This window comes from Oryx dammah, unplaced genomic scaffold (genome assembly GCF_014754425.2).
Source record: "Oryx dammah isolate SB20612 unplaced genomic scaffold, SCBI_Odam_1.1 HiC_scaffold_4, whole genome shotgun sequence".
Taxonomy (NCBI): domain Eukaryota; kingdom Metazoa; phylum Chordata; class Mammalia; order Artiodactyla; family Bovidae; genus Oryx; species Oryx dammah.
The window spans coordinates 81661722-81689279 of record NW_024070188.1 but is presented as its reverse complement, the minus strand read 5'-3'; the positions used below and the strand labels follow the sequence as shown (position 1 = coordinate 81689279).

General features: G+C 52.0%; 1 protein-coding gene and 1 pseudogene across 2 annotated transcripts in view; both read right to left on the bottom strand.

Annotated features, from left to right (window-relative positions):
- The window catches only part of TMEM181 (transmembrane protein 181), a 62924-nt gene that overhangs the window by 17500 nt on the left and 17866 nt on the right, over nt 1–27558 (bottom strand). Inside the window, exons 1-6 of one of the 2 annotated variants that reach the window (XM_040238904.1) lie at nt 27415–27524; nt 14534–14637; nt 7543–7598; nt 6022–6112; nt 4694–4815; nt 1899–2009 (exon numbers count right to left, since the gene is read on the bottom strand). In XM_040238904.1, coding sequence (XP_040094838.1) covers nt 1899–2009; nt 4694–4815; nt 6022–6112; nt 7543–7598; nt 14534–14637; nt 27415–27422 — 492 coding nt within the window. In that variant the 5' untranslated portion in view covers nt 27423–27524. Of the gene's footprint in view, nt 1–1898; nt 2010–4693; nt 4816–6021; nt 6113–7542; nt 7599–14533; nt 14638–27414; nt 27525–27558 lie in introns of those variants that run through there. The other variant, XM_040238902.1, reaches the window with a different exon arrangement.
- On the bottom strand, nt 24902–26097 carry LOC120862799 (annotated as a pseudogene).

The following is a 27558-nucleotide window of genomic DNA, read 5'->3' as shown; positions in this document are numbered from 1 at the left end:
TCAACAAGAGAGGCTGGGGCAGAAAGACAGAACCCTGAGAAGAAGTTTCGGAGCAGAGCGTAATGTCTGAGCAGCATCTGAACTGTTAGAAACGAACCACAGAGGCCGGAACAAAGGAGACCAGGCTGACCTGAGGCCATGGGGAGAGAACCCGGAGTCCGAGGGATCCGTAAGGGAGGAAAAGAAAGATCCTGGGCGGGGATGAGACAGCCATCTTCAAACACCTGCAGCGTGTACAGGCAGACAAAGAATAAACTCGCTCTGGGTGGTCAGAGACAGGACAGGAACAAAAGTAGTGTGACTGTGACCTCGGCCGCCATCTGTCAGCACACAAAACGAGCTGGCGCTGGGCACGGCCCCAAGCCCAGCTGACGTCCAGAGGCCTCTAGGGAACGGGGAAACCGCAGAGGCGGGAAGGTACCTAAGGGTGCAGGAGGCGCCCACACCTCTCAGTGAAGGGGACCTGGTCATCCAAATAAAAATCTGTCTATTAAATACTCGTGGGCTTCCCCTGTGGCTCAGCTGGTAAAGAATCTGCCTGCAGTGTGGGAGACCTGGGTTCCATCCCTGGGTTGGAATGATCCGCTGGAGAACGGAAAGGCAACCCACTCCAGTATTCTGGCCTGGAGAATTCCACTGACTGTAGAGTCCATGGGGTTGCAAAGAGTCGGTCTCGACTGAGCAAGTTCACTTTCACTATACATACTCGCAGCAGTGTTATTCCTAGCAGCTAAAGGATGGAAACAAACCGAATGCCCGTCCACTGACGCCTGGATACACGAGAGGCGGTACACACACAGTGAAACAGCATTCAGCAAAGGAGGAATGGAGCGCTGATGCCAGCAAAGCATGGATGAACTCTTGAAAACATGGCTCAGTGAAAGAAGTCGTCCACGGAAGAGCATGAAGGGCACGATTCTGCTCGTATGAAATGTCCACAACAGACAAATCCATACAGATAGACGGCAGACGGGTGACTGCGGGGCTGGGGGAAGGGAAGGGGGGCCAACCGCTCACAGGCTGTGTTTCTGTCGTGTGAATTAATGTGTTGCATGAATACATCACAGAGCAGCGCGATTCGAGAAAGGACCCACTGGCACCTTCATTCAACAGTCGCAGCTGTTGAGAAGTAGCTATTTCACGGCAGAAGTAATGGTGGCACCGGGATCTGAACCCAGCTCTTCTGTCTGGTCTAAAACCCGCGTTCTTGGTCACCATGCTGATTATTCTGACTCCCAACGAGCAGAGGGGACAAAGAGGCTGATGTCAGCTGGGCGAGAGACAGGGAAGTCCAACCATCAGAAATTCCCAGGTGGCGCTAGTGGTAAAGAACCCATCTGCCAGTGCAGGAGACATAAGAAATGGGGGTTTGATCCCTGGGTCGGGAAGATCCTCTCTGGAGGACATGGCAACCCGCTGCAGTCTTCTTGCCTGGAGAATCCCGTGGACAGAGGAGCCTGGTGGGCTTCAGTCCATAGGGTCACAGAGAGTTGGGCATAGCTGAGTGACTCAGCACACACAACCATCAGAGCTGTGCGATTCGGGGCACACCTGAGAGCAGGGACCCCTCCCAGAGGTCAGCTGGGTCTAAGTCCACTCAGGCCTGGAGGAGGGGGCCCCGCCTTCCCCAGAGGACTCCCCCAGTACCTTCCAACTGCAAGGCTACTCTCGCTAAGTCTCAGGACACCCCAGTCTTCCAATTCCACGCTAATTCAAGCTATCCTTCACTCCATGTATACTTAATAAACTGGTTTTTTTAATAGTTCTTAGAATTGTACATGTCTTCCACCATCCAAAATAGCATGATTTCAACACTGTAATTTATTTCGGTCATTCCACAGAGAATGGGAGCTACACAAGTGAGCCATGGAAACGCTGTGGTCAGCCGGTGTACTCACAGTGAAGTTCAAATCCTTGACGGGCCGCTTCAGGTGTTCGAATCCCACCGTCACTGTATACTTAGTGTAATTCAGGTAGCTGAGGTGAGCCACGATGATTTCTGCACATTTCTGCAAATGCACAAGCAAGATCTGTGTCTGTGTCCTTAAAACGCGCAAGACTCACTCTCTCCCAACTGACTCGTGAAGTGACCCATTCCAACCACAGAGCATCAGCACGGAGCATCTCCAGGGAGCTCGCCAGGAGCCCAGGGGAACTCAGATGCCAGCCAAAAGCAGTTCTTAGAAAGAAAGAACCAAATGGACATATTTAGAAACAAATAACGCATGATTTACAATCATTAGACCTTCTCTACTTCATAGGATCCAAAATAGTACCTCACCTCGAGAATAGACTTCTGGTCGCCAATGGGTGGGGGGGCATGAGAGAGCTGGGCTGGGAGTTTGGGATTGGTAGAAGGAATGTTACTCGGGCCTCCCTGGGGGCTCAGATGGTAAAGAATCTGCCTACAATGCAGGAGATTTGGGTTTGATCCCTGGGTCGGCAAGGTTCCCCTGGAGAAGGAAATGGCATCCCACTCCAGTATTGTTGCCTGGAGAATCCCATGGACAGAGGAGCCTGGCGGGCTGCAGTCCATGGGGGTCACTATTATATACTGGACGGATCAACAACAAAGTCCTACTGGGTAGCACAGGGAAGTATATTCAGTATCCTATGATAAACCATAATGGAGAAGAATACGAAAAAGAATATACAGATGTATAGCTGAATCACTTCGCTGTACAGCAGAAGGGAACGCAACACTGTAAGTCAACCCTACTTTCATAAACTTAAATGATAATATGTCACCTGAATAAAAAGGTGAGTTAATGCAACATGAACTGACATTTTCACAAATACACTAGTACAGGAGGCACACTAGCAAGGACACGACTCCTCAGAGCCCGCTGCCTAACCTTCCTTCCTCTGTGGCCCATCTCTGCAGTCGCTATAGGATGCACGGGGCGGATTACGCGTTTCCCTTTTCTCCCCTGGCCTGTGGCTCCCACGCAGAGCCCCTGCGGTCTCGTGGTGTAGTGTGTGTACCCACGGACCGGCCGAGCCCCAAGCTTTCATCCTTTAGGATCAAGAATGGACCTGCTCGGGTCTCCCCCACGGATGTGGACGTGGACTCAGTGGCCAAGCCAGCCCGGGGCCGTGAGGAACACGCAGGCCGCCCGGCGGCACCTGCTGCAGCCACGGCTCCCACTGGGGCTGAGTCACCTGCCCTTGGGCAGGGCTTCCCGAGCCCGGGATGTCCTGAAGACAGCAGGAGGGCAGCTGGCAGGGCGGGGAGCTGCCCCAGGGGACAGGAGAGGAGGCAGAGGAGAGGGGGGTGCGCGGTGTCCACGGGGTGGAGAAGGCAGCTGCTGGGCCGGTGGTCCCCACAGCCCCCACGCCCACCGTCCCTCCTGTCCATCCTGCGTGGTGGGGAGGGGAGGACCCAGGCTCTCATGCCAGCACAGACAGCTCCAGCTCTCTCTCGCTTCCTCGCCCACCTCCATCCTCACTGCTCTCTGCCGACCCCCAGGGAAGGCATGGCCCCCCAACTTTACAGATGAGGAAGAAGCATTTCAGAAACTGGCCCACTGTCCCCGCTAACACAGGGGATGAACGGAGGAGGAGGAGGGGGCCAGCTCCATGGCCTGGGCCTCCCCAGGGGACCCAGGGCAGGGTCTGGGCTCAGCTGAGCAGCAGACACCGCCTGAGTACAAGGGGCGGGGTGCACTGTCAGCTCCGCCTCCAGGGGGCCTGGTCTGCTAGGGTGGGTGGTTCTGACCCATCTCAGGACCGTCCAGCAGACATCGATACAGAAGGGCCAGAGCCAGCAGCCGGCCTCAGACAGGACCACTCCCATCTGAACGCCTTCACGCTGGGAAAGGCTCCCCAGCCTCTCCCGTTACTACCGGGAGGTGTGCGTGGATGTCAAGGGCACAAGCTTCAGGACAAAGCGCCTGGGCTGAAGGCCTGGCGCTGTCGCTCACTCACCATCTGTGTCAACCTGGGCCAGGGTCCCGCCCTCTCTAAGCCTTAGTTCCTCCTTCTACACAAGGGGGCTCTCGGACAGTTCCTGCCCCAGGAATGGAATGAGACCATGTGTGGAAAGCACCACCACGGGGCCCTTCCTGATACTATAACCAGACACGATCTCTCTGGGGCTCCCCGTGTTGTCCACGCCCCTCCTTGACCCGTTAGGTTCCGAGAGCGCCTCCGTACTACGGCAGGACCTACTTCCCACTCTTTGGGTTTCGACGGAACACGGTGCCCTACAATGAGGGCTCCTTTCCCGCTGTGGACCCTCCCCTCTCCCAGCCCAGAGCCACACGCTGCACCTGGGGCGGATGCTCAACACAGGCCAGCCGCTCCCAACAAGGCCTGGCTCCCAGTGCCCTGCGTGGGTCGGGACGTGCATACCGCAGCTGGGAACAACCCAAGGCCCGAGCGATCCAGACAGACCATGGACAGCAGCAGACCACGCTCACATGAGGCAGGCAGCCCATCCGTGGGCATCTGTGGCCATGCCAGACAGGCGTGACACAGCACAATCAGGCGCCAGGGTGCGTGCTTGTGTGTGCATGTACCGTGTGAGCACACGCGTGCGTGTGCATTTCCAAGAATTTATAAGGTCTTGGTGCATGGGTTGGGTGGGTCTTCCATGCCATCAGTGGTGTGACTTAGCTTCTTTACCTAAGAAAGTAGCTCCACCCACAGCAGTGCGGCAAGACTCCACCGTGCACGGGTCACATGGACTCACCTCTGCACATGTGAGCGTCCGCGTCCGGTTGTGAACTTTGTTATGGATGAACTTGGTGGTCCCGTCCTGAGCTACACCATCAACCTTAACAGTCATGGTGAAGGTTGTCTGAATAGATGTTTCTACAGAAGAAGAATCCCGGTGTCAGAGTCCACAAGGGCCGGTCACACCAGCAGACACGCCCGCCTTCCTGGATGTGTATCAGCCCAGGGAGGTCCCTCTGCGAGTCAGCAAAGCTGACACCCGCCAGCAGAGTCGAGCCCTCCCTTGAGGGTCTGCCTTTGACCCACCACCAACCTTCATCTCACACAAGGTTATTTCATGGCTGATGAAGTTATATTTTTTACTTTCCCATATACATTTTAATCTAACTTCATACCAAGATAAACATAAGTTTCTTATTTTTCTGATTATATAATCTCTTATTTTTCTGATTATATGCTCATTGTTAAAAAAACATCTAGGAACACAAAGATATACATAAAGTATTAAACATATAATCCCACCACCCGAGAAACTATGATTTCATGTTTGGGTCCATGCTTCCAGACAGTTTTCTAGACACACAAATGTGTAGTGCTATCGGATTTTTTAATGCTTTTTAAAATGTTGCAAAAAGGGGTTGATTTTTTATTCTAAGCATTTTTTTTTCCACTTAATTTACTGCAGTCATTGGGTTATCTTTCCAATTCTTTCAAATGAAGCACCTCTCTGAATCATAGTATGTAGAGAACGAGGTGGCCTATGTTCTCAGTTCTCGGGAGCTGCCCTGGGTGGACAGAGCGAGGTCATCGCCAATGGTGGGTGCTTTGGACAGGATCTCTTGGCCTTTGCACCGCAGGTGTTTTGAGGCCAGCTAATTCCTCACTGTGGCGAGTCTGTCCTGTGGCTGCAGGATGGTGAGCAGCATCTCTGGTCTCCACCCTCTGCTAGCAGCCCCTGCCCCCCAGCTGTGACGGGCATAATGTCACAGTGTCCCGGGACACTGTCACGTGTCCCTAGGGCACCAGGACCTAGTTCTCTCCTCGGAAGCCTCTGGAGGAGGCTGCCGCTGGAGCATCCACAGTATGCAGGCTTTAGGCCAGGCTGCCCAGCACCCCTGGGCGAGGCCTGGCACCCGGAGCACGACCAGTAGCCCTGAGGGCCTCCTGGGGTTTCCAGAGGGCGGCATCGTCACTTGCCCTGGAGGACATTTAGGTGGCTTCCAACTTGCTGGTATTAGAAAGAATAATCACCATTATTACAATTCATCTTTGAGCAGTTGCTAGAAGATTTTACAGCTCTTTGAACCTTAAAAAAAAATCATTCTAAAGTGTCAGGCTTCATACCTTTTGATTGATCCAACTCGACAACACACGTCAGCCATAGCTGCTGATTATATGTAGACAGCGGTTTGGAAAATATTTGAATTGGCTTTAGCTGAGGCAGAAAGAAAGAGAAGTCAAGTAATCCGAGTGACTTTTTCAGCTGAGTCTCCAAATGCCTCATCTTAACATACAACATTCAAATTTACACAAAAGGTTGAAATGTTAGCTTTGGAAACAGAAACATGTAGTTTTCCTTTAGACAATATAAGTGAAATTCTGCCGTCCGAGAAAGAACGGACTAACTTCTCCTGCAGTCCATGTCTGATTCTCACCAACCACGTCTAAGCAGGTGGTTTCTACCCCCTACAGCGTTGGGACAATATAACCTCCTTGGAGGAAAAAAAAATTAAAGTGCATATGCTGATGCAAATAATAAATTAACGAAGGATACCAATGAATATTTTCATATTCACAAGAATCATTTTTTTAGTATCAATATGCCAGGTGTATCACCGACGTCTGTTATTTTCAGCTTTCATGGTCCTGGAAAGAAAAATTAGAGGGGCCCACATTGCCAAACAGTGAGAGATTTTACTTTCTTGGGCTCCTAAATCACTGCAGATGGTGACTACAGCCATGAAATTAAAAGACGCTTGCTCCTTGGAAGAAAAGCTATGATAAACCTAGACAGCATATTAAAAAGCAGAGATATCACTTCACCCACAAAGGTCTCCATAGTCAAAGCTATGGTTTTTCCAGCAGTCATGTATGGATGTGAGAACTGGACCATAATGAAGGCTGAGCACCAAAGAACTGATGCTTTTGAACTGTGGTGTTGAAGAAGACTCTTGAGAGTCCCTTGGGCTGCAAGCAGATCAGTCAATCCTAAAGAAAATCAACCCTGAATATTCACTGGAAGGACAGATGCTGCAGCTGAAGCTCCAATACTGTGGCTCCTCAGCATAGAGCTGACTCACTGGAAAAGATCTTGATGATGGGAAACACTAAATGCAGGAGGAGAAGGGGACAACAGAGGATGAGATGGTTGGATGGCATCACCGACTCAATGGACATGAGTTTGAGCAGGCTCTGGGAGTTGGTGATGGACAGGAAAGCCTGGTGTGCTGCAGTGCATGGGGTCACAGAGTCGGATACAACTGAGAGACTAGACTGAACGGAAGGATATTTGAACAAAAAGTATGAAGAAAACTCCAATAAAGATTAAAAAAAAAAAAAAAAGATTTGCACATGAGAGGAATCAGGATGAGCTAACCAGCCAATGGAAATGAACTGCTACTCCCTAAGAGGTAACACCACCATCCATCCTCAGCACTGAGGTCACAATTACAGCAGAAAAGGTAATTTTAGCAAATTAGGACCCAGAGGCCAGCAGCTGTAGGTGGAGTAAGAAATGTGTGTTGCCTGAGAAGCAAACTCCAGGGCAAGGGGGAGGTTGATCTTAATGACCCTCTAAGCAGGACCATTTCTTAGTGACTCAGAAATTTACAGGGCCCACCAGCTACCACTTAGACCCAGTCTTACCTTTTTGCTATTATTTAGTGAAAAATTAGCTGCAGAAGTCTGGATCACTTTGGGTCCTAAAGCATAACAGAGAAAGAAAAAGCAGGTTATAACTATATTGATAACTCATCTATTGATTTTTTTCCCAAATGCCAAGAAAGTCTCATATATTATACAGAGGTAGTCTTTTTCCTGGTCTGTCTTTGGAGGCTTTATACACACACACACACACACACACACACACACACATATATACACAAATACACATACATACATATGTAAAATATATAAACATATGAACACAGACATACAACATCTACTCTGCTGCACACGATGACCTCCCAACGCAGGCGAACAGAACATGACACCACACAACACACCCGATTTCCACGGGATTCCGTGTGCAGTTCCCCTCACTGGCCCCTGCTCTCTGGGAAGGCTCTCTCTGCAGTGTGTGGATTTAAGAAAGCACCAATGACACAGATACCATCTACACAGTTTGTATAAAGACTTCTGCTGAAAAATTATACACCTCGATCCATTCACCCAATTAATCCGACCTTACAAAAATATTAAGTTGAGGATTTTAAGAAGGCATGACATATACTAATATATTCTCAAGGTTTTTACCGAAACAACAGAGAATCAAGCTTCAAAGAATCTCACGCCGTGATATTTCAGAGCTTTTTGGCCTTAAAAGAAGTTGTCAAAGGAAACACTGTGAACCTGATTCGATTCAGAACCGGATTGTGCTGTAGCAAACCCTTGGCAGCCTGCTGGTGTTCTGGGCTGTCCTGCGGCCACGCCTAGCCTGCTGCCAACCACCCTCTGCTTGGAGCAGGAGATGCCCGAGTTAAGAACTCAACCAGGGCAGGAGCACCCCTCTGGGGTGTGTCTACGCAGGCTGAGCGAGACAGGAAGGAGGCTGGAACCCAAAGACAGGCTCATTTCAAACTGACTCACAATCCGAGTGTGCTCCTGCCCCAGGAAGTGAGGCAGTCTGGTCCCTTAAGAAGGGTTAAGAACTGGGAGTCAGGAGGTCTTGACTCGAGTCTCAGCTAAAGGCTCTATGGATCTCATTCCCTCATCTGCAAAGCCCAATGGCTCCTCAGACGCTCGTAACCCTGAAATCCTGACGGCCTCAGTCTAGAAAGTAACTTTCTTTGGCGCTAGTGGTACAGAACCTGCCTGGCAATGCAGGAGACACAGAGACACAGGTTCGATCCTTGTATTGGGAAGATCTCCTGGAGAAGGAAATGGCAACCCACTCCAGTATTCCTGCCTGGAAAATCCTATGGACAGAGGAGCCTGGTGGACTCTGGCCCACGGGATCACTAAGCGTCGGAGATGACTGGGCACACGTATCAGCAGAAAGTCACTGGGAGCAGAGGGCTTGTGATGGCGATTTTGTTTTTCCACTCGACTGGGCCCACGGTGCCCAGATACCTGGTGAAACATTACTCTGAGCGTGTCTGTGAGGGTGCTTCTGGATGAGACCACCTTCTGAATCAGCAGACTAAGTAAAGCGGGCTGCCCTCCCAGTGTGGGTGGACCTTGTCCAAATCGGTGAAGGCCTGGACACAGCAAAAGCGGAGTCAGGGAGGATTCGCTCTCCTCTCCTCTGTCCTCAGGCTGGTAGCACGAGCCCTCACCACTCTTCAGACGCAGGAACTACGTTGTCGGCTCTCCTGGGCCTCCAGCTTGCCGACTGTGGAAGCTCTCAGCCCCCACAGTAACGACAGCCAAGGCCTTATGATAAAGTATCCCTCTCTTATCTCCCCCTGCCCTCTGTAGCTCCCATTGATTCAGTTTCTCTTGGGGAACCTTGACTCACACAGATTCTGGTACCCAGAGTGGTTCCCTAGGATCAGCAGGGAGAAGGTGAGTTTTCTACACTGGCTCTGGGGGTTCTGGAACTGATTCTCTAATCTGATTAAAGATGCTAACAACTGTATGTCCAATAGTAAAATGAGCACTGATGGTCCAGGAACATACGCAAAATATTTTCATTAGATACTCCTAATCAGCCATTTATTACAAGGAGCAGGAGTTAAGCGACTCTTTTTAGGGATACTTCAGAACATTCTTGGAAAACTAACAAACACAATGCGGATGGCGGGTTGCCCCTAATGTCACTGGAGAAGGTGGTGAGAGACAAGGATGAGCTCAGGGACTTGAATTCTCAGCTCAAGGGCCGCATGCCTGATCTGAAAGCGCCTGTGTGGGCCCTGACGGGCACCCTTATTTCCTACGGCCACAGGGCTGAGACTTCTGAAGATCACACCGGAATCTTGTCCTGTGACTGGCTGAATTACAACCCAGCTGAGCAACCAGCCTCACAGGCAGTCTCCCTGCTGAAGTGACTATGCAGACTGGGAGAGAACAGGAGCCAGGGACACGCGGGAGGGTCCTGATGAAGCTGGGTACACTAAATTCCCACGAGTCCTTTCCCAGTGGGACACTCTCCCCATTTTCCTTGGAAGGGGCCTTCCCGCCTCCTCTTGACGGACCAGCCCTGCCCCGCCTAAGCAATCAGGGATGGCTCCTCGGAGGCAGTGGCCACACGGGACCACACCGCTTCACCACATGACCTGCCCTCTTCACCTCTAGACCTGTAACTAGACTCGCATCCCAGCAGGCCCCAGTGGGGAGGCACGGGACCCGTGAGGACGCATGCTACGTGCCTGAAGAACGACCTGAGTTTCCTGATTTATGCAGACAGAAATCCAGGGAACACGGTGTGCGATGACAGTGGAAGGAATGTGAAGCCATCTCAGGCCCATCGGATGGATATGGGTTCACTAAGCAGAGATTCTGCACTGAAAAGCTGTAGCTCAGGGAGTCGGAAAGGGCTGCCAGGGTTTGACTGGGTGGTTGGCTAAAACAGGGACCCAAAGGTGGTTCCAGTGAGTGAATCAGAAATGCTGCACCTGCCCCGGTTTAGTGTATGGCGGGGGGTGGGGGGGTGGGGGGGGAGTCACAGACTTAGGGGGTGGGATTTAAGACCTACTGGGAGAGTCCAGAAGACATGCCTTTCACTATTGGTGTGATTTTGCATCCCTAAAGGGCTCTATGATTGCCCTGCTCTGCAGGCCGGGCCTTACCATGGGAACTACGGCCCCCAAGCTGAGAAACAAGATGCAGGGGCAGGAGCTGGATCCCAGGGGAGGCAGGGGCCACGAGGTGACACCAACTGCCAAAGGCTTGGTGGGCGTGCTCACCGTGATGGACAGCAGAGTCATGGCAGTCAGACAATCTGATTCCCACAGACCTATGGCGTGAGCTAACTGATCGTGGTGGTCCAGATGTGAAATACACAGGAAGCCTAACAAATCCTTACTTGATCTTCATAAGCAGGAAAGTTCAAGTCAAGCGTACAAAGGTCTAATGTACGTCATAAAAATAGAGAACCATAACCCATCAGTAATTTCCAAATATGAGCCAGTTTACAGACCCAAAGGCCTTTGAACAAAGGGAAGGCTGGGTCTCCTTAAGAAAGCACCCCAGTATACCACCAAACACTTGTACTGTCAGTCATTCTCCTAGAGGAACCTCAGGTCTTCTACTAGGACAAGCACTGGGGAAAATCAGATGATTAATTTGGGGAACTGCTGGACACTGGCTCTGAACTGATGCTGATTTTAAGAGACTCAAAACTCCGCTGTGGTACCGGAGTAGGGACCTATGGAGGCCAGGTGATCAATGGGATTTTAGCTCAGATATGCATCACAGCAGGCCCAGGGGGTCCCCAAACCCATCCTACAGTTAATTTCCCAGTTCCGGAATCCATAATTTGAATAGATAAACCCAGCAGCTGTCAGAGCCTGCATACTGCACCCCCCCGCCTCCATGGTTACCTCTATCTTATGCTCACCACTCTCACCCCTTATCTGCTGCACTGGAACCGGTTAAATGGTCCGTCTCCTCCATCAAACAGCATATTCTGGATTCCCCAACGCCCAGGGCAGGTCCCAGAGCAAAACAGACTCTTCCAACACAGAGAACATGGTCAAGGGCGCCCAGCGCTGCCAAGCTGAGCGTAGGCCTTGGCTGCTGTGAAGGGCAAGACCAGGGCCACCCCCTGTGCATCACCTTTCGTGATGGGGTCATCAGGGGCTGAGAGCAAGTGGGTACAGCTAAGCTGAGCTGAATGGCACTGCACCAAGCTAACTGTAAATGATAAGAAAGCCAAAAACTGCTCCTCACCTCAGGGAACATTCCCAAATTTACTCTATGAAGACACCATCATCCTGATACCAAAACCAGACAAAGATACTATCAAAAAAGAAAATTACAGGCTACTATGTTTGATGAATATAGACAGAAAAATTCTCAACAAAATATAAACAAACCAAATCCAACAACATAAAAAAAAAGATCATATTCCGTGACCAATTGGGATTCATCCTAGCGTCACAAGAATGGTTCAACACACGCAATGTGATATACCATATCGATAAAAGATAAAATCCACGTGATCATCTCAATAGATGTGGACAAAGCATTTGATAAAACTCAACATCTACTCATGACAAAAACTCTTATCAAAGTGGGTAAAGAGGGAACCCACCTCAACATAATAAAAGCTATTTATGATAAACCCACAGTCAACACAATACTCAATGGCAAAACGCAGAAAGCCTTCTTGCTAAAATTTGGAACAAGACAAGGATGCCCACACTCACCACTTTTACTCAACAGTGCACTAGAAGTCCTAGCAACAGCAACTGGACAGGAAAAACAAAAGTTATCCGAATTGGAAAGGAAGAAGTAAAGCTGTCATTATAGAGAGATGACATAGTGTTATATATAGAAACCCCTAAGGATTTCACATAAAAACTATTAGAACTGATAAATTCAGCAAAGCATCGGGATACAAGATTAACATACAGAAATAAGTTGCATTTATTTACACTAACAATGAAATATTAGAAAGGGAAAGTAAAAAAAAAAAAATCCCTTTTAAAATCACATCAAAAAAATAAAATGCTTAGGAATAAACCTGGCCAAGGAAATAAAAGACTTGTACACTGAGAACTATAAACATTGGTAAAGGAAACTGAAGATGATTTAAAGAAATGGTTAAATATCCTATGGTCATAGATTGGAAAAATATTATCAAAATGGCCTTACTACCCAAAGCAATCTACTGATTTAATGCTATCCCTATCAAATTACCCGTAACAATGTTCACAGAACTAGAACAAATAATCCAACAATTTATATAGAACCATAAAAGACCTCGGACTGCTAAAGCAATCCCGAGGAAAAAGAACAAAGCTGGAGGCATTACCCTCCCAGCCTTCAGACAATACTATAAAATTAGAGTAATCAAAACAGCGTGGCATTGGCACAAAAACAGACATATCAATCAATGGAACAGAGAGAAGAGCCCACAGACAAACCCAGACGCCTGCTGTCAATGACCTCTGACAAGGGAGGCAAGAATGAATATACAGTGGAGAAAAGACTGTCTCCTCAGCAAGTGGTGCTGGGAAAGTGGACAGCCGCATATAAATCAGTGAAGCTGGAACACATCCTCACATTGTACACAAAAATAAACTCAAAATGAATTAAAAATTTAAATATAAGACATGATACCATGAAATTCCTAGATGAGAATAGGCAAAACATTCTCTGACATAAAATCATAGTGGTGTTTTCTTAGGTCAGTCTCCCAAGGCAACAGAAATATAAGCAAAAATAAACAAAAGGGATCGAATCAAACTTACAAACTTTTGCATAACAAAGGAAACTGCAAACAATATGAAAAGACAACCTATGAACTGGGAGAAGATATCTGCAAATTATCTGACTGACAAGGTCTTAATTTCCAAAATATACAAGGAGTTCATACAACTCAAAACAAAACAAAATGAAAACAACCAGTCCAAACAAAAACAGGCAGAAGATCTAAATAGACATTTCTCCAAAGAAGACATAAAAGGTCTAAGTCACTCAGTTGTGTCTGACTCTCTGCGATACTCTGGACTGTAGCCCGCCAGGCTCGTGTGTCCATGGAGTTCTCCAGGCAAGAATACTGGAGTTGGTGGCCGTTCCCTTCTCCAGGGGATCTTCCCAACCTGGGTCTCCTGCATTGTAGGCAGACTCTTCACCATCTGAGCCACAGGAAGCCCAAAGAAGACACACAGATGGCCGACAGGCCCAGGAAAAGATGCTCAACCTTGCTAATTACCAGACAAACGAAAATCAAAACTCTAACGATGCCCCACTTCACACTGGTCAGAATGGCCGGCATTAAAACATCTACAAAGAATGCCGGAGAGGGTGTGGCGAAAAGGGAACCCTCCTACCTGTGGGTGGGAACATGAATTCGTATGGAGAACAGTACAGAGGCTTCTCAAAAACCTAAATATAGAGTTGCTCTATGAGCCAGCGCAATCCCACTCTTGTGCTTATATTCGGACAACACTATAATTCAGAAAGATACACGCTCCTCTATTCACAATAGCCAGGCCTGGAAACAACCGAGATGCCCAGCGACAGATGAGTGGATAAAGCTGTGGCACACATCTACAACTCAGCCATAAAAAGAATGGAATGATGGGGCAGCTACATGGACGGACCTAGAGATGACCATACTGAGCGAAGTAAATCAGAAAGAGAAACACAAAGGCCGGGTGATACCCCTTTTATGCAGACTCTAAAACATGACACAAACTCATTTACAGAACAGAAACAGAGTCACAGATACAGAGGACAGACCTGCGGTGGCCGAGGCGGGCAGGGGAGGCGTGACAGAGCTAGAGTGAAGTCTGGGGTCAGCAGAGGCAAATTATAACATACAGGACAGACAAACAAGGTCCTACTATATACCACGTGGAACTACACTCAACGTCGTGTGATAAACCGTTAGGGAGAAGAACATGAACAAGAATATATATATATATATATATATGTATAGCTGAATCACTTTCCTGAACAGCAGAAACTCACTCAACATTATAAATCAATTATATTTCAAAAAACAAAAAACACAACTGTTCCTCACCTCTGATCCCAACGAAGATGGTCAGGCCGAAGCAGACAAAGAAGACGACGAACACCAGAACGAAATGATGCTTGGAGAGCGTGTAGAGCCGCATGGGCGCCAGCCTGCAGGGAGAAGCCGGGGTGAGGGGCGGCAGGCGAGGGCCTCCCCTACCTGGGAGCCCCAGACCAGGCGACCTGGCTCACCAAACTGTCCAGATAACCTCAGTGACCACAGCCAGGCTGGGGGCCGTTTGGTGTGTTCTGGGCCCAGCAGGGCATGGGGAGGGTCCCTGCCACCCTGAGCTGCAGGGCCCCCAGGCCAACCCCACCCTCATGGGGGGAGGATGTATCTCAAAGTCCACTGGGGGCACACGGACCAGGTCAGAGACGAAGGAGGCTCACTCCCCCACCTCCAGCGGTCAGAACAGGGCCCAGGCCAGGAGGCCCTAATTCCTTGCACGGGGACTATCAGCTGCCAGGGTCAAGCCCGGACCAGGGCGGGGTTGGGGGGGTTCCAGGCACCCCCAGCATCACGTGTCTACCTCATCTTCTGCCAGGCCCCGGCTTCGGGCTTCCTGTCCAGGGTCCCTCTCAGCCTGAGACCCCTCGCTGGGTCAGGGTGAAGCTCGGCCTGGCCCTCGCTGTGGGGTCTGGATTTGAAGCCACTAGACAAGCCGCCTGCAGGCCTCTGAGATTTACGCCAACAGGAAAGCTGTCCCATCCCGAGGGTCCGTCCTAACACTCATTCCTCTGGCACCTCTTATTCATCCCTCCTTTCTTCTTCGGTCACAAGCAAACGGTGGTGTGAAAGGTTATCATGTCTCTTCTAGAACTCCCTATATCGGGGGCGGGCCAATCAGGACGTGGCAGGGACCTCGACCAGCGGCCCCAGGCAGGCTGGATCACGGGCTCCGAGGACCCTGACCCAAAGGGGAGGCTGCCCCCTACACCAGAAGCCCGGAGAGATCAGAGCCTCTGGAGTTTTCCGTTTTGGTTTGCTTCCGCTGTTCTTTTTATGACCCAGCATTTCCTGGTCTGAGGAGCTGAGGAAGCAGGAAGGAATTTCTCACGCCTTCGGGGCAGGCGGGGATGACACAATCCCCTGGAGGAGGAGACTCAGGCTCTGAACCAGGAAAGGAGGGAAGGTTGTTTGCTCTTTATCAAGTTCACAGCTGTGAGCACACACACACACACCCCTTCCCTTGCAGACCCAAGGCCACAGCTGGCCAGGAACCCAGAAGGGCGGCCTCCCAGAGCAAAGGGCCCCCGAGTCCTCTGACGTAGCGCTGCTGACACGGAGTCAGCGCTTTCCTGCCGGGCCTGCCAGGCCCGCGCGAGTGAACTTTTAGATTGGGCGGTCGGCAAAGAAATGAAGGAACAGGGGTCTTCCCGTCCGGGACTTGGGTGTGAAGGCGGAACCACAAACAACCCCGGTGGGTGTGGGAAGCAAGAGCTCGTGAATTAAGTGGCCTGATCCCAACTCACCTTTGGGATCCTAAGGATGGTAAGAGGCCTGAAAGCCTGACACCAAGAGAGCCAGACGCGAGCTCAGCAAGGAAGTCCTTGGATTTGCAGGTGGGGAAACCGACAGATGGCAGATTCTTGCCCGAGATGCCACAGCTCTGCCCTCGGCAGTCCTGATGGTCTCCTGGGTCACACACACCCCAGCCCCGTGAGAGTCCTCAGTGCACCCTGCAGAGGGAGGACTTGCTCGCAGGTGCACGCGGCGTCTCCACTCTCACGCGTGCTCAGTCACTCAGGCATGTCCGACTCTTTGTGACCCCATGAACTGCAGCCCGCCAGGCTCCTGTGTCCATGGGATTCTCCAGGGAAGAATACTGGAGGGGACTGCCATGCCCTCCTCCAGGGGATCTTCCCGACCCAGGGATCAAACTCGCATCTCTTGTATCTCCCGCATTAGTAGGCGGATTCTTTACCATTAGCGCCACCTGGGAAGCCCTCCAGGCTCATAACAGCACACAGTGCGACATGGACTGGATGCCGGGGGACGTGCAGACATGCGCAGACGTCAAGGCCACCGCCCCAGTGAGGACCGGAGCTCTGACAAACATGCTAGACGAGGACACGCAGGGAGCCTGGCAGAGGGTGTGCAGAAACACCCGGCGCCATCTTCACCACTCCGCTGTATGCCTGAAGTTGTTTTAAAGAATTACACCAAGTCACCCACGGCGTGCACACCCTCCTCACCCCCCGGCCTGCTGCCCTCAGGGGCTCTGAGGGCGCCAAGGGCCTTCCAGCAGCTCAGAATAGATGACCTCTAAACAGAGGACAGAATAAGAATAGTTATATTTAATGCCTGAATTTAAAAACATATCATCAGTGACACATTATCGGTGATTTACTATAAAAGCACAGTTCCTCAGCAGGTGAGAAGGCTGAAGTTCCTGCAGCACACAGACCACTCTGGGTTTGCTTCCAATTTTCTCCTTGGGGGCTCAGTAAAAACCTGCCGTTTCCCTTTCTACTTCAGTCCAATTTATTAGCTATTTTCCTGGCTCAGCAGTCAAGTCTCACCCACCTGGACAGAAAAAAAAAGACGCCGAGGAGGCAAAATAAGCCCCCAGCGTGAGCGAATGGCATCGCATAGCCAGCCCAGCTGGCCGAGGTTTACAGGGAATGGGCTGGGCCCCAGGCCTCATGTCTCTCTGCTCCCCACTTCCCGAGTGGCAGGAACCCACCTCACACTGGAGGGATGTGGCGGCCCGGTGTCCTGGGCCAGGGGATACTGCCCAGACCACAGACAGGCTGACGACGTGCCCTCCTCCACCGGCCTGCTTGCCACATGTCCCTGAATGCTTTCAAACAGCTCACCCAGAGGTTTCAACCCGGCACCGTCGGCCCACACTGCTGACCCCAGTCCAGAGAACTCCAAGACGCCACCACAGACGGGAGAAACAAGAGGCGAGGAGTCACAGGACTGCACGGGCCACCGCCCCCTGAAGCCACCCAGCATCTCTGGCTCTGTGCCTCCTGGTGTCCTTTCCTGGCCAGGCACCCAGGGGTCCCTCTGCCCAGCCCACCTCCCTGCTGAACTGCCCACACATCCCCGCAGTCAAACTAAAGCCTAAACCTGCCCATACCCGAGCACGAACCCATGAGCAGACGGCCTGCAGCCCTGTGACCAGGCCACCAGCGGGCGGGTCTCTGCTCAAGAGGCCAGAAAGCAGTGCAGAAAAAAAGAAAATGGATGCGGCCTCAGACCCTCCTGCTCCACGGTCGCCCACCCTCTTCTGGAAACTCTCCAGCCCGGATTCAGGACCCCACGCTGCGGACCCGCAGGCACCCACCATGGATCTCCTGCTAACAGTCCTCCTGCCCCCGGGACGGTCCCCAACCTCCTGCCTGCCCCGGACCCCACTCAGAAACTGGCTCCCAAAACATCTTGGAAGCCCTACTTCACGGTCAAGAGGTCTGAAACTGAACCCATGAAAAAAACAAAATAGCATCAAGGAAACCTCAGCTTCTACTGCCTGCTTCCTGCCTCCCACCTTTCTCCATCCTGACATCCGAGCGCCCTGGGGTCACTCGCCGCCCATCTCTCATGTATCCGGCACCATCAGCCTGGAAGAAGTTCATCCGGCACCACCAACCCGGAAGAGGTTCCTGCTGCACAGCCGGCCCGGAAGAGGTGTCGCCACGCTTTCTCCTCTGCTCCCCGCACGCCAGCCTCGCAGTCCAGGCCCTGGTCCCCTCCCACATAAGCCCGGGAACAGTCTTCCAGGTGCGTCTTCCTCTGCGGGTATCACAGCACCTTAACATGTTACCCCGGCACAGAAGGCCTCCGTGGCTCCCACAGCCAACTCGACTCAGTTTAAAACTCCTTGCTTTGGGTTTCGAGGGTCCCCCCAATCCTTCCCTAAATTCCTACCACCCTGCATGTATCCGACGAAAATTACTACCTCCCTGAGTCATCACACCTGCTTTCTGAGGTATGGACTATTAATGGTCCCATTTCACAGATGAGAACGCTCAGGCTGAGGCAGGTGACTTGTCCTGGATCTCAACGCAGTAAGAGAAAGTTAAAGTCGCTCAGTCATGTCCGACTCCATGGACAGTATAGCCCATGGAATTCTCCAGGCCAGAATACTGGAGTGGGTAGCCTTTCCTGTCTCCAGGGGATCTTCCCACCCCAGGGATCTAACCCAGGTCTCCTGCATTGCAGGTGGATTCTTAACCGAGCAGAGGCAGAGTTCAAACACAAGTGTCAGACTCCAGGATATAGGGCTTAAGTTCTATAAAGCTTCCCAATGAGGTTGAGCCAGCCACCAGACAAGCCCATTCGTGTACTGCTCTCCCGATCTGAAACGCTCTCTTTTCTCCCTGCTATCAGAATCTGACCCAGTATTCATGGCTCACCTCTGTGTCCCACCTTCTCCATGAAGCTTTCTCCTGCTTCTCCACTGCTTGCACTGGCTGCCCAGACTATTAAACCACTACAGCACGTGTGGTCAGCACTACAGAGCTGAGAGCTTGAAAACAAAGCATCAGTTAACTGCACAGACGCCAGACACACGGTACGCACTCAGAAAACATCTATTCAACTCAACTTTTATTAGTTTTCTCCAAAGTGTTCATGCGGTTCCCTCCAGTTGGTGGTGAGAGGCTCTCGAGCAGGGAACCGGCTCCTGTTTCCCCATGAACCCTGGCAGGGTCAAGCGCAGCCACAGATGAAGTCTACCTCGATAAGTAGGGCAGGAAGACTTCCTACAAAACCCTGCTGGCTCACAACCATGTCTCTCTTCTTCTCTTGAGGGGACCCATATGTCAGTCTTCCTCTCTGGGTCCGTGTATCTTTCCACGCTCAGGCATCTAACACACACACACTTGGAAAAATCCTGGCCTCTATGGAGCCACTCCACCCTTGGAAGACCTTTCCAATGTGATAGAAAAGACTATCACCTTAGCGCCAGCTTGGACTCTCTGGGTCCCTTCTAAATTAAATCTCAGTTTCACAGGTGATTTACGATATCACAGACATAGTTCCTAGAGAACCTACAGACCCCTTTCTTAAGAAAGCCAACACCCAAAATTGCAGCTTTAATCCAAATCACAGCGAGCCCTCCCTCCCCTCCACCATGGGCATTCATCACATTTCCCAGGGACGCTTCCAAGGAAGGGGTGTTTGTGGAGATATCCGTTCCCAGGAGGAAAAAATGGCGGGACACCCATCCTGCAGGGCTCTCCCGGGCGAGCACCCTCTTCATCAGACTGGGACCCCTCGAGGCTGCTCCGCTCAGCTCTCACTCCCCAGGCAGGGCAGCCTGCTTCAGGGGCGAGTGCAGCACGGTCGTGTCTCAGCCCAACTGGACCTGGCCTGGCGCGGGCGGAACGTCTCCACGCCGATGTCGGGTGGGCGTCTCGGGGGTGCCACGCTGACAGCCGGACCCCTGGCCTCCCACGGAGGCCCTGCAGTCTTCCAGCTTCGGGAATGGGCAGCTCCAACTGGGCTGCTGAGGCCAGAAGCCTCTGGAGTCTTTTCCTCGCTCCCACCGTCGACGTGTCCACAAAACCCTCAAGCTACACGAGACTCGGCCCTTCTTCCTGTGCAGGCTGAGCCTCTGCAGGCTTCCCCAGGACAGCATGGCCCCCGTCATCCCGCGAACCCCCCTCAGCTCCCACCGCCCCCTTCCCCGAGCTCTGGTCCCCCCATCCGCTCCGGTGGAAGCCAGACCTCCGGCGACTCCCCTGTCACTAAGCACCTCAGGACTCGGGGACATGCGTGTTACACGCCTCGGGGCGTGTCCGCTGGGACGCACGGCCGCGGGAAGAAGGGATCTTCAGGGCGGGGCGGAAGCACTGCCTGCTGCCGTCTTTCCAGGAGCATCCTCTGCCCGCCTCCCACCCTGGTCCTCTGACGGCGAAACCAGCCCCCCGACAACAGAGGCTGAAATGCCAGACTCCCCTTCCCAGCCTGCCTCTCTGCTGGCCTGGAGCCTGAGGGAAACCAGCCGGGTGCTGCCTGCCTTCAGCGCCTGTGACAGGGGAGGCACTGCCTGTCACCACGCCACACCTAAGAGGGTGGCTGCCGCCCACAGATGAGGATGAGGGAACCGAAAGATGGAGACACCTCCCCTCACCGCCGGCCGCCTCCGTCCACGCCCGGGTCCCCAGAGTCATCAGATTAACCCTGGATGTTCCCGCCTCAAATTCCGGACACCCCGCGCCCCCGGATGTGTCAGCCACTTTTCATGAAAATATTCTATCCGAATCGAAAGCTTCCCACTGATACCCACACCCTAAAAACAAACCAAAACAAAAAGCAAAACTTCAAGGCAGTCATGGAGACGTGGAAACCTTCTAGTTCAAGGCACCTGGGCGGCCCTTTCTGAACATGAAACAGTCCCCGGGTGTCCCTGGCACTGAGGCACTGCCGTCGAGGCCGACGTCCGTCCCCAAGGCCACCATCCGGCCCTTCCCTCCAGCCCCCACCCTCCCAGACCCACTGAGGTCCTGGCTCCTAGGAGGGCCCCCACAACTGGCTGCTCTAAGGAAGCGGCCGTCTCCCCCTGCAGGAGGGGGAGGGGGCGCACACGCCTGTCCCCGTATTTCCCCGTGGGTTACAACCATCTGCAGCCCCCCCAAAACCCCCACCTGGAGCTCCCCTCTGTCCTCAGGGTGCCCTGTGCTGTGCCTCACAAACGCCAGGTGTTTCCCTGGTTTCCCCCAGGTTCTCGTTATTTTCCCTGCTACGTTAATTGTCAACATGTAACTTCTTTCTCTCCAAGAAGGCAATGGCACCCCACTGCAGTACTCTTGCCTGGAAAATCCCATGGACAGAGGAGCCTGGTAGGCTGCAGTCCATAGGGTCACTAAGAGTCAGACAGGACTGATCGACTTCACTTTCACTTTTCACTTTCATGCATTGGAGAAGGAAATGGCAACCCACTCCAGTGTTCTTGCCTGGAGAATCCCAAGGATGGGGAAGCCTAGTGGGCTGCCGTCTATGAGGTCGCACAGAGTTGGACACGACTGAAGTGACTTAGCAGCAGCAGCAACTTCTTTCTCTAATGCTTCAGTGGCTCTGACCTTTGCCCTTGGTGTCATCGAGCTGGTCAAGGCGGTTCCCAGCCAGGGCTGCCCCGGGGCACCCTTGGCCAACGGACAAGCCTGGGTCCCGTCAGGGCCACAGGGCACTCCTGAGCGGCTGATGGCCAATGCTCCTTGGCCCACTAAGCACTTCTCCTTCCCACGCAGGCCTCATAAGAGTTAATAAAACAGCATTAGAAAGAAAGCTCGGGGGAGGCGAGCACTCAATGAGCCTCTTTATCGGCTGGAGCAGAAGGGCCAGGCGGTGGACAACACCTGAGTGAGCAGAGGACACGCTTCAGGGTGCATCTCTCAGTGAGGTGGAAAGAGGGGTGGGGGGCAGGGAGCACCACAGCTTCTGTGGTGACAAGAGCCCATAAGGCGTGATCAGCATGCAGCCGGGCGGGAGAAAGAGCCCCAGAAGCTGCAGGGGCTCAGAGTCACATTTTCTCCATGTGAGAGCCTTAGCCAGCCCTGATGTGTAGTCAGCCTGCAGACTTCTGTCCCAGAAGATGCCATCACAGATCCTGTCCAGCTCTGACGCATCTCCGTGACACCAAAGAATTACCTGTCTTTGCTCGGCTCATCGAGTCACGGTACAGTGGGTAAATACAGACTAAAGCCGCTTCAGGATTACAAATGCTGCTATTTGCTCACCATATACCCCACTGTAGAATTAGAAATGTAGAATCTGGGCGGTGGAAAGGGATGCTCCATCTCTCGGCTAGTTCTCACATTTCAGTTAAGATTTCATTTTTCTCACAATCTGTATCAAAAAGTGGTCTCATCTCCCAGGGCCCAAAGGGCCGGCCTGGTGCCTGTCAGGCTGGGTTCAAACCCTGGCTTCCCCACTTCCTAGGCAGACGCTGGGTGGGCAAGCAGGTAACTTCTAGGGGCGTCAGTGTCCTCGTCCAAAAATCAGAGGTGGGTAGAATAATACCCATAGGAGACAAAAATGAAACTCTCAGAGGAGTGTGGTAAGCACAGAGGAGGGACTCAACTGCATTAGTTATGAATAAGAATGGTGCTTTTGCCCTACCCTCTACTTTTTCTTAAAAAAAAAAAAAAAAAAAAAAACAAGAAAAACCTGTTTTCATCCTCCTAATACCCCTGAAGATCCACTGTGTAATATCGTCCCTCCTCTGGATCAGAGAGCCCACCCAACTGCAGGAAACGCGTCAGGTGTATTCCCTAAGCACCTACCTGGTTCCCAGTCAGGTGTCTCCCTGTGAGGCAGGTATCATCAACCCAATTTACAGATGGGAGAGCAGAGGCTGGGGAGAGTATATACCCGCCAAGGTCCCAGTCAGCAGGACACGGAGGTGGGATTTGAACCCACAAGGTCAGAAGTGGAAAGGAGACCCACCACTCTACCGTAGCCTCACCAAACTCCCCATTTTAAATGACTCACCATTTAATGGGGTTTGCAAAGGAGAGTAAGAATTCTGAAATCTCCTTTTAAAAAATATTTTTATTTATTTGGCTGTGCCAGATCTTAGTTACTGCACTCGAACTCTTAGTCACAGCATGTAGAATCTAGTTCCCTGACTGAGGCCCCCTGCACTGGGAGAACAGAGTCCCAGTCACTGGACCACCAGGGAAGTCCCAAGAATTCTGAAATTTCAATCAACCAACTTGAATATATCACAAAAAATTATCCTTATTCCAAAAGGCCATTAGGCAGATATTCAAGGCCCAACAAACTCAAAATGTATTCTGATGAACGATGTTCCAGGCTGCTCAAGGAGCCATGAATTCACATGTTATCCTTGCTTGCCAGGCCACACCCCCAGGGACACAGACCCAGGAGCGTGTTGGTCAGGTCATCGAATACCCCTTCCATGGCAAATAGAGCAAGGAAGCAGGCCCTGCGCCAGGCAGCCCCCAGCCCAGAGGTTAAGAACTGCAGGCTCTGGATGCCAGCAGCCCGGGCTGGAAGGCCCTTGCCCCACCGACCAGCAGGGTGATCTGGGGAGAACCACGTCACCTTCCAGAGCCCCTAATTCCTGAACTGTAAAATTCAGGAAACCGAGGGACCCTGCTGCCGTGGGCTGCTGTGATAATGAGGTGAGTTACAACGGGGAACTTTGCGAATGCTTGGTCAGGGCCAGCTGTGACTGAAGCCGGGTGCATGAGCCCCAAGACCGTGGGCCCTGGAGCCCACTCCCGGGCTTTTGTCCTCAGTGACCTGGAGAAACTCGCCTGGACTTCCCTGCGCCTCAGTGTCCTCATCTGGAAAACTGGGATAAGAGAAACCTCTCAATAGGAAGGGGGGCGATGAGGGTTACGTGGAATGACAAAGTGCCACACGAGCTCCTGACCCACAGTAAACGCACTGTCATCTTTTGTTAGTTCCAGAGATCCTTCCGGTTCAGAAAAGAGACCATCCTAAGTAAGGGATGCAAATCTGAATAGCTCTACAGCTGAACGAACGAACAGGACACTCACTCAGGTCTGCTGTCCCCTAGGGCCCCAGGACACTCAGAAGACCTGGGATACAGCCACCACCGTAGGGCTCCCCTGTGCCACCCGCTTGCTGCTGCAGAAGTCTGAATAACACATTTTTTTTTCTACGCTTAAATGCACCCAGGCGGAAGGAGACTTGCAAAATGCATTCTTCAAAAACTGGCCATGAATGCCAATCGAGACACACACAAGAGGCAACCTGATGGAAACCGTCAGAGAAATGGCCTGCGTCAGAGCAAAGCAACAAATGAACCCGAGAAATCTCAGCCACTTGGGGCCGTGCAGCTCAAACAGGTGTTCCTGTTAGTCACTTTTAGCAAGAAATTGAAGCACTCCCTCCCCCTCCTCCCCTTAACTCCAGCACCTCTCGCTTCCCTAGTACTACCAGAAAAGGAATGTGTTTGCAGGAAACTTAAGCATAAAGCTTTAAGAACTGGGAACTCTTTTTTTCTGACTGGCTCTGATGGCAACCTCTCCTGACCTTTTAAAAAGAATAGGCTGGGACGCACCTGAGCAGAGGTCAGGGCAACAGCCCCGCGTGAATGCCCCCAGCCCGAAAGCCTGCTGCAGCCGCTCTGTTCGCTCCCAGTCTCCCTAGCCCATTCTTGCTCCTGGCTTCTCTTCCTGCCCCGTCACTTCTCACCTTTGGTGCCGTGGGTTCCTCGTCACATGTACGAGGTTTGACCCCACCAGGCACTGGAGTCCTGTACGTGCTTTAGATTTCCAGGCTTTTTTGGAGGGTAGGATTTTTTTTTTTTAACAAGTGCTTTATTTACAATGCCAATTTTAAAAGTCACTAAACCAAAATTAACTGGGCAATAAACTAGGTAGAAATTGCTTTACAAAAAGGGAAAGCCCAAAATGCCACTTTCCATAGGGATCCCACAGTTCAATTTTATTCAGAGCAAAGAAAAGGAACTTTTGATCATTAGAAGAAACTGGGCTGCAAGTTTGGGAACTGTACTGAAACTGAAACTACATGTGCAATGAGGACAATGTTCTGCTAATACAGTTGACTTGCTGCTGCATTTGTGCCTGTTTTTCCAATATTAACAATTATAAACAAAGCAGTGCAACTAGTATTTGGAATAATCCTTACAGCGTTATGGCATAAGACATGAAATTTCACTTTTCCTCACACCACTGGTTCTCTTTGCGTACCTGGGCTTCCCCTTCTTCAGTAAAATCATTATTGATATTGAATGTCTTTCGAATCTCAGGAGTCTTCCCCTTGATCATATTAGCAAGTCTTGCAGGTAACATCAAGCAAACCTTTAATGCCTAAGTAGTTTGCTGCCAATGTAAGCTCAAAGAGTGTCCCTTGGTCAACTTTCAGGAATTCTTGATCCCAAACAGGTATATCATCTGTTCATTTTTCTTTGTTCTCATCATCCTCAGGAGGAGGGTCATCCTTGTGGTGGGTGCACCACTGAACAACCTTTTCTAATATTGCCACATTAACGTTTGGCAAGGGGACTGGATCATCATCTCCTTCATCACTCATTCCCAAATCTTCCAACGTAGTCTTGATGGTCACAGACTCTTTTGCAATTTCAATATCAACTTCGATTATCTCTCCATCATAACTCTGCAACTTAATGGAAGGCATGGTGTCAGGTCTCAAGGAGATGGCGGGCCGGAGGCTGAACTCAGCAGGTTGGCGGCGTCCAACAGCAAAACTGAAAGGTGGAGAGCAAGGCCAATACAGCCAGAACGTAGGATTTTTATTTGTTGCCAAAGACGGTTTCCTCATTTTCAGGTCTGTACCGTTCTGAGTGTTGGACAATGGTGGCCAGCTGACCTCTGTATAAGCAATCCTGGGCCCCCTGCTCAACAGGACAGCATCTGGTGGCCGATCCTCCGCAGGGGAGCAACTCTAAGACTCGGGCTGTGCGGGCCCAAGGAGATTCAGTACGTGAGGACCTCAACATGCTCCTTGTCACCAGGCACAGGGTCACAATTTCACAGTGTTCTCAGAAGTGCTGTTCACATAAATGGACTTGCCCGGTGGCTCAGATAGAAAAGAATCTGGCTGCAGTGCATGAGATGTGGGTTCAATCCCTGGGTCAGGAAGATCCCCTGGAGGAAGAAATGGCAACCCACTCCAATATTCTTGCCTGGGAAATCCCATGGACAGAGGAGCCTGGCGGGCTACACTCCAAGGGGTCGCAGAGAGTTGGACACGACTGAGCAACTAACACTTTCACTTCTCACTTCACAAATGAATGTTGCACCCCAGAGTTGGGCAGAGGCAGTACTGCCTCTGGGGTTAATTAAAAGGAAGACCTTTCAAACACCCATCTGGGACTGATATGTTATGCAAGTCAGGTTTCCCATGTTGAGCTAAAATGATCAGGTCAGAAACTTCTAGACAAGTAGGAGGAAAAACCTATCCTTGCAACACACGTGTTTGCATTCAGGCAACACACCCAGATCCTGCGTCTCTATGTCCACACAGAAATGAGCAGAAGTGCACTGCAAACCTTTCAGCCTCTAAAACCTCAGACACACAGAGAGGCTCTCACAGTCCCCTCTCAGGGCAGCCTTCGATTATGGGGAACTGCCCTCTTCACCTCCCATCACAGATGCGGCTCCCCACAGAGACACAGGGACTCCCTTCTCGCCACCGTTTGCGAGTCAAATACTAAAACTTCTTTCTAATTCTCTCTCCTTCTTTTCCAGATGTCCCCTGAGGAACACCCAGGTGACTCTGTGGCATCAACTGCAAGCTTCAGGGACGGCGTCTGTGAGGCCACGAACAGGTTTTTTTACTCATTAAAACCCCTTCACTTCACAGAAGTAATAAGCCTGAAGTCAGCAGACTGTAAAACTCGTAAGCCTCGTGTCCCCCACATCTAAAGAGGCTTGCAGCGGGCTCCCAACGTGGCAGCATCATCAAAGAGCCCACGGAGCGCCCCGCCCTCTACCTGGCGCTTGGACAGAAAGCAGGGATGAACAGGGCCTCGGCCCGGGGCAGGGGGTCACTGCCTTTGCAGCGGGAAGGCCGGGCAGGGGCTCCAGCTGGGGGGCAAGGCACTTCTCAGCCATCTCCATAGCGCTGCGCTGGGGAAAGACGGGGTCCCCCGGCTCCCCGGGTCGAGCAGGGCCTTCCTGCGCTGCGCTGGGGCCGAGTCCCGCCCTGGAACCCTGACCCGGTCTCCGACGCCAACTCCAGCCGGCCGGCGGGCCCGTGGAGCGGCCCCTGTGCCGAGTGCCCCGCACGAAGCGCGGGCGGCACGCCCTCCCCGGGCCCCCGGGCTCCACGTGGGTGGGGGTCCCGCGGCTGGCCTCCCGGAGCCGGACGGAGAAGCCCCAACTCCGGCCCGGGGGGAACCAGGGACTCCCCGCCCCACACCCCCCGCCCCACCTCGCCCGGGCCGCACTCACGGTTCCATCGCAGCGGCGCGGCCCTCGGCGCCGGGCGGGCTCGGGGCACTCACTGCGGCCGCGGCAGCCGGAGCCGGAGGGACAGCGGCCAGGGGAGCGCCAGCTCCTGGAGACTCGCCGGAGCGCGACGCGGGGCCTGGTCAC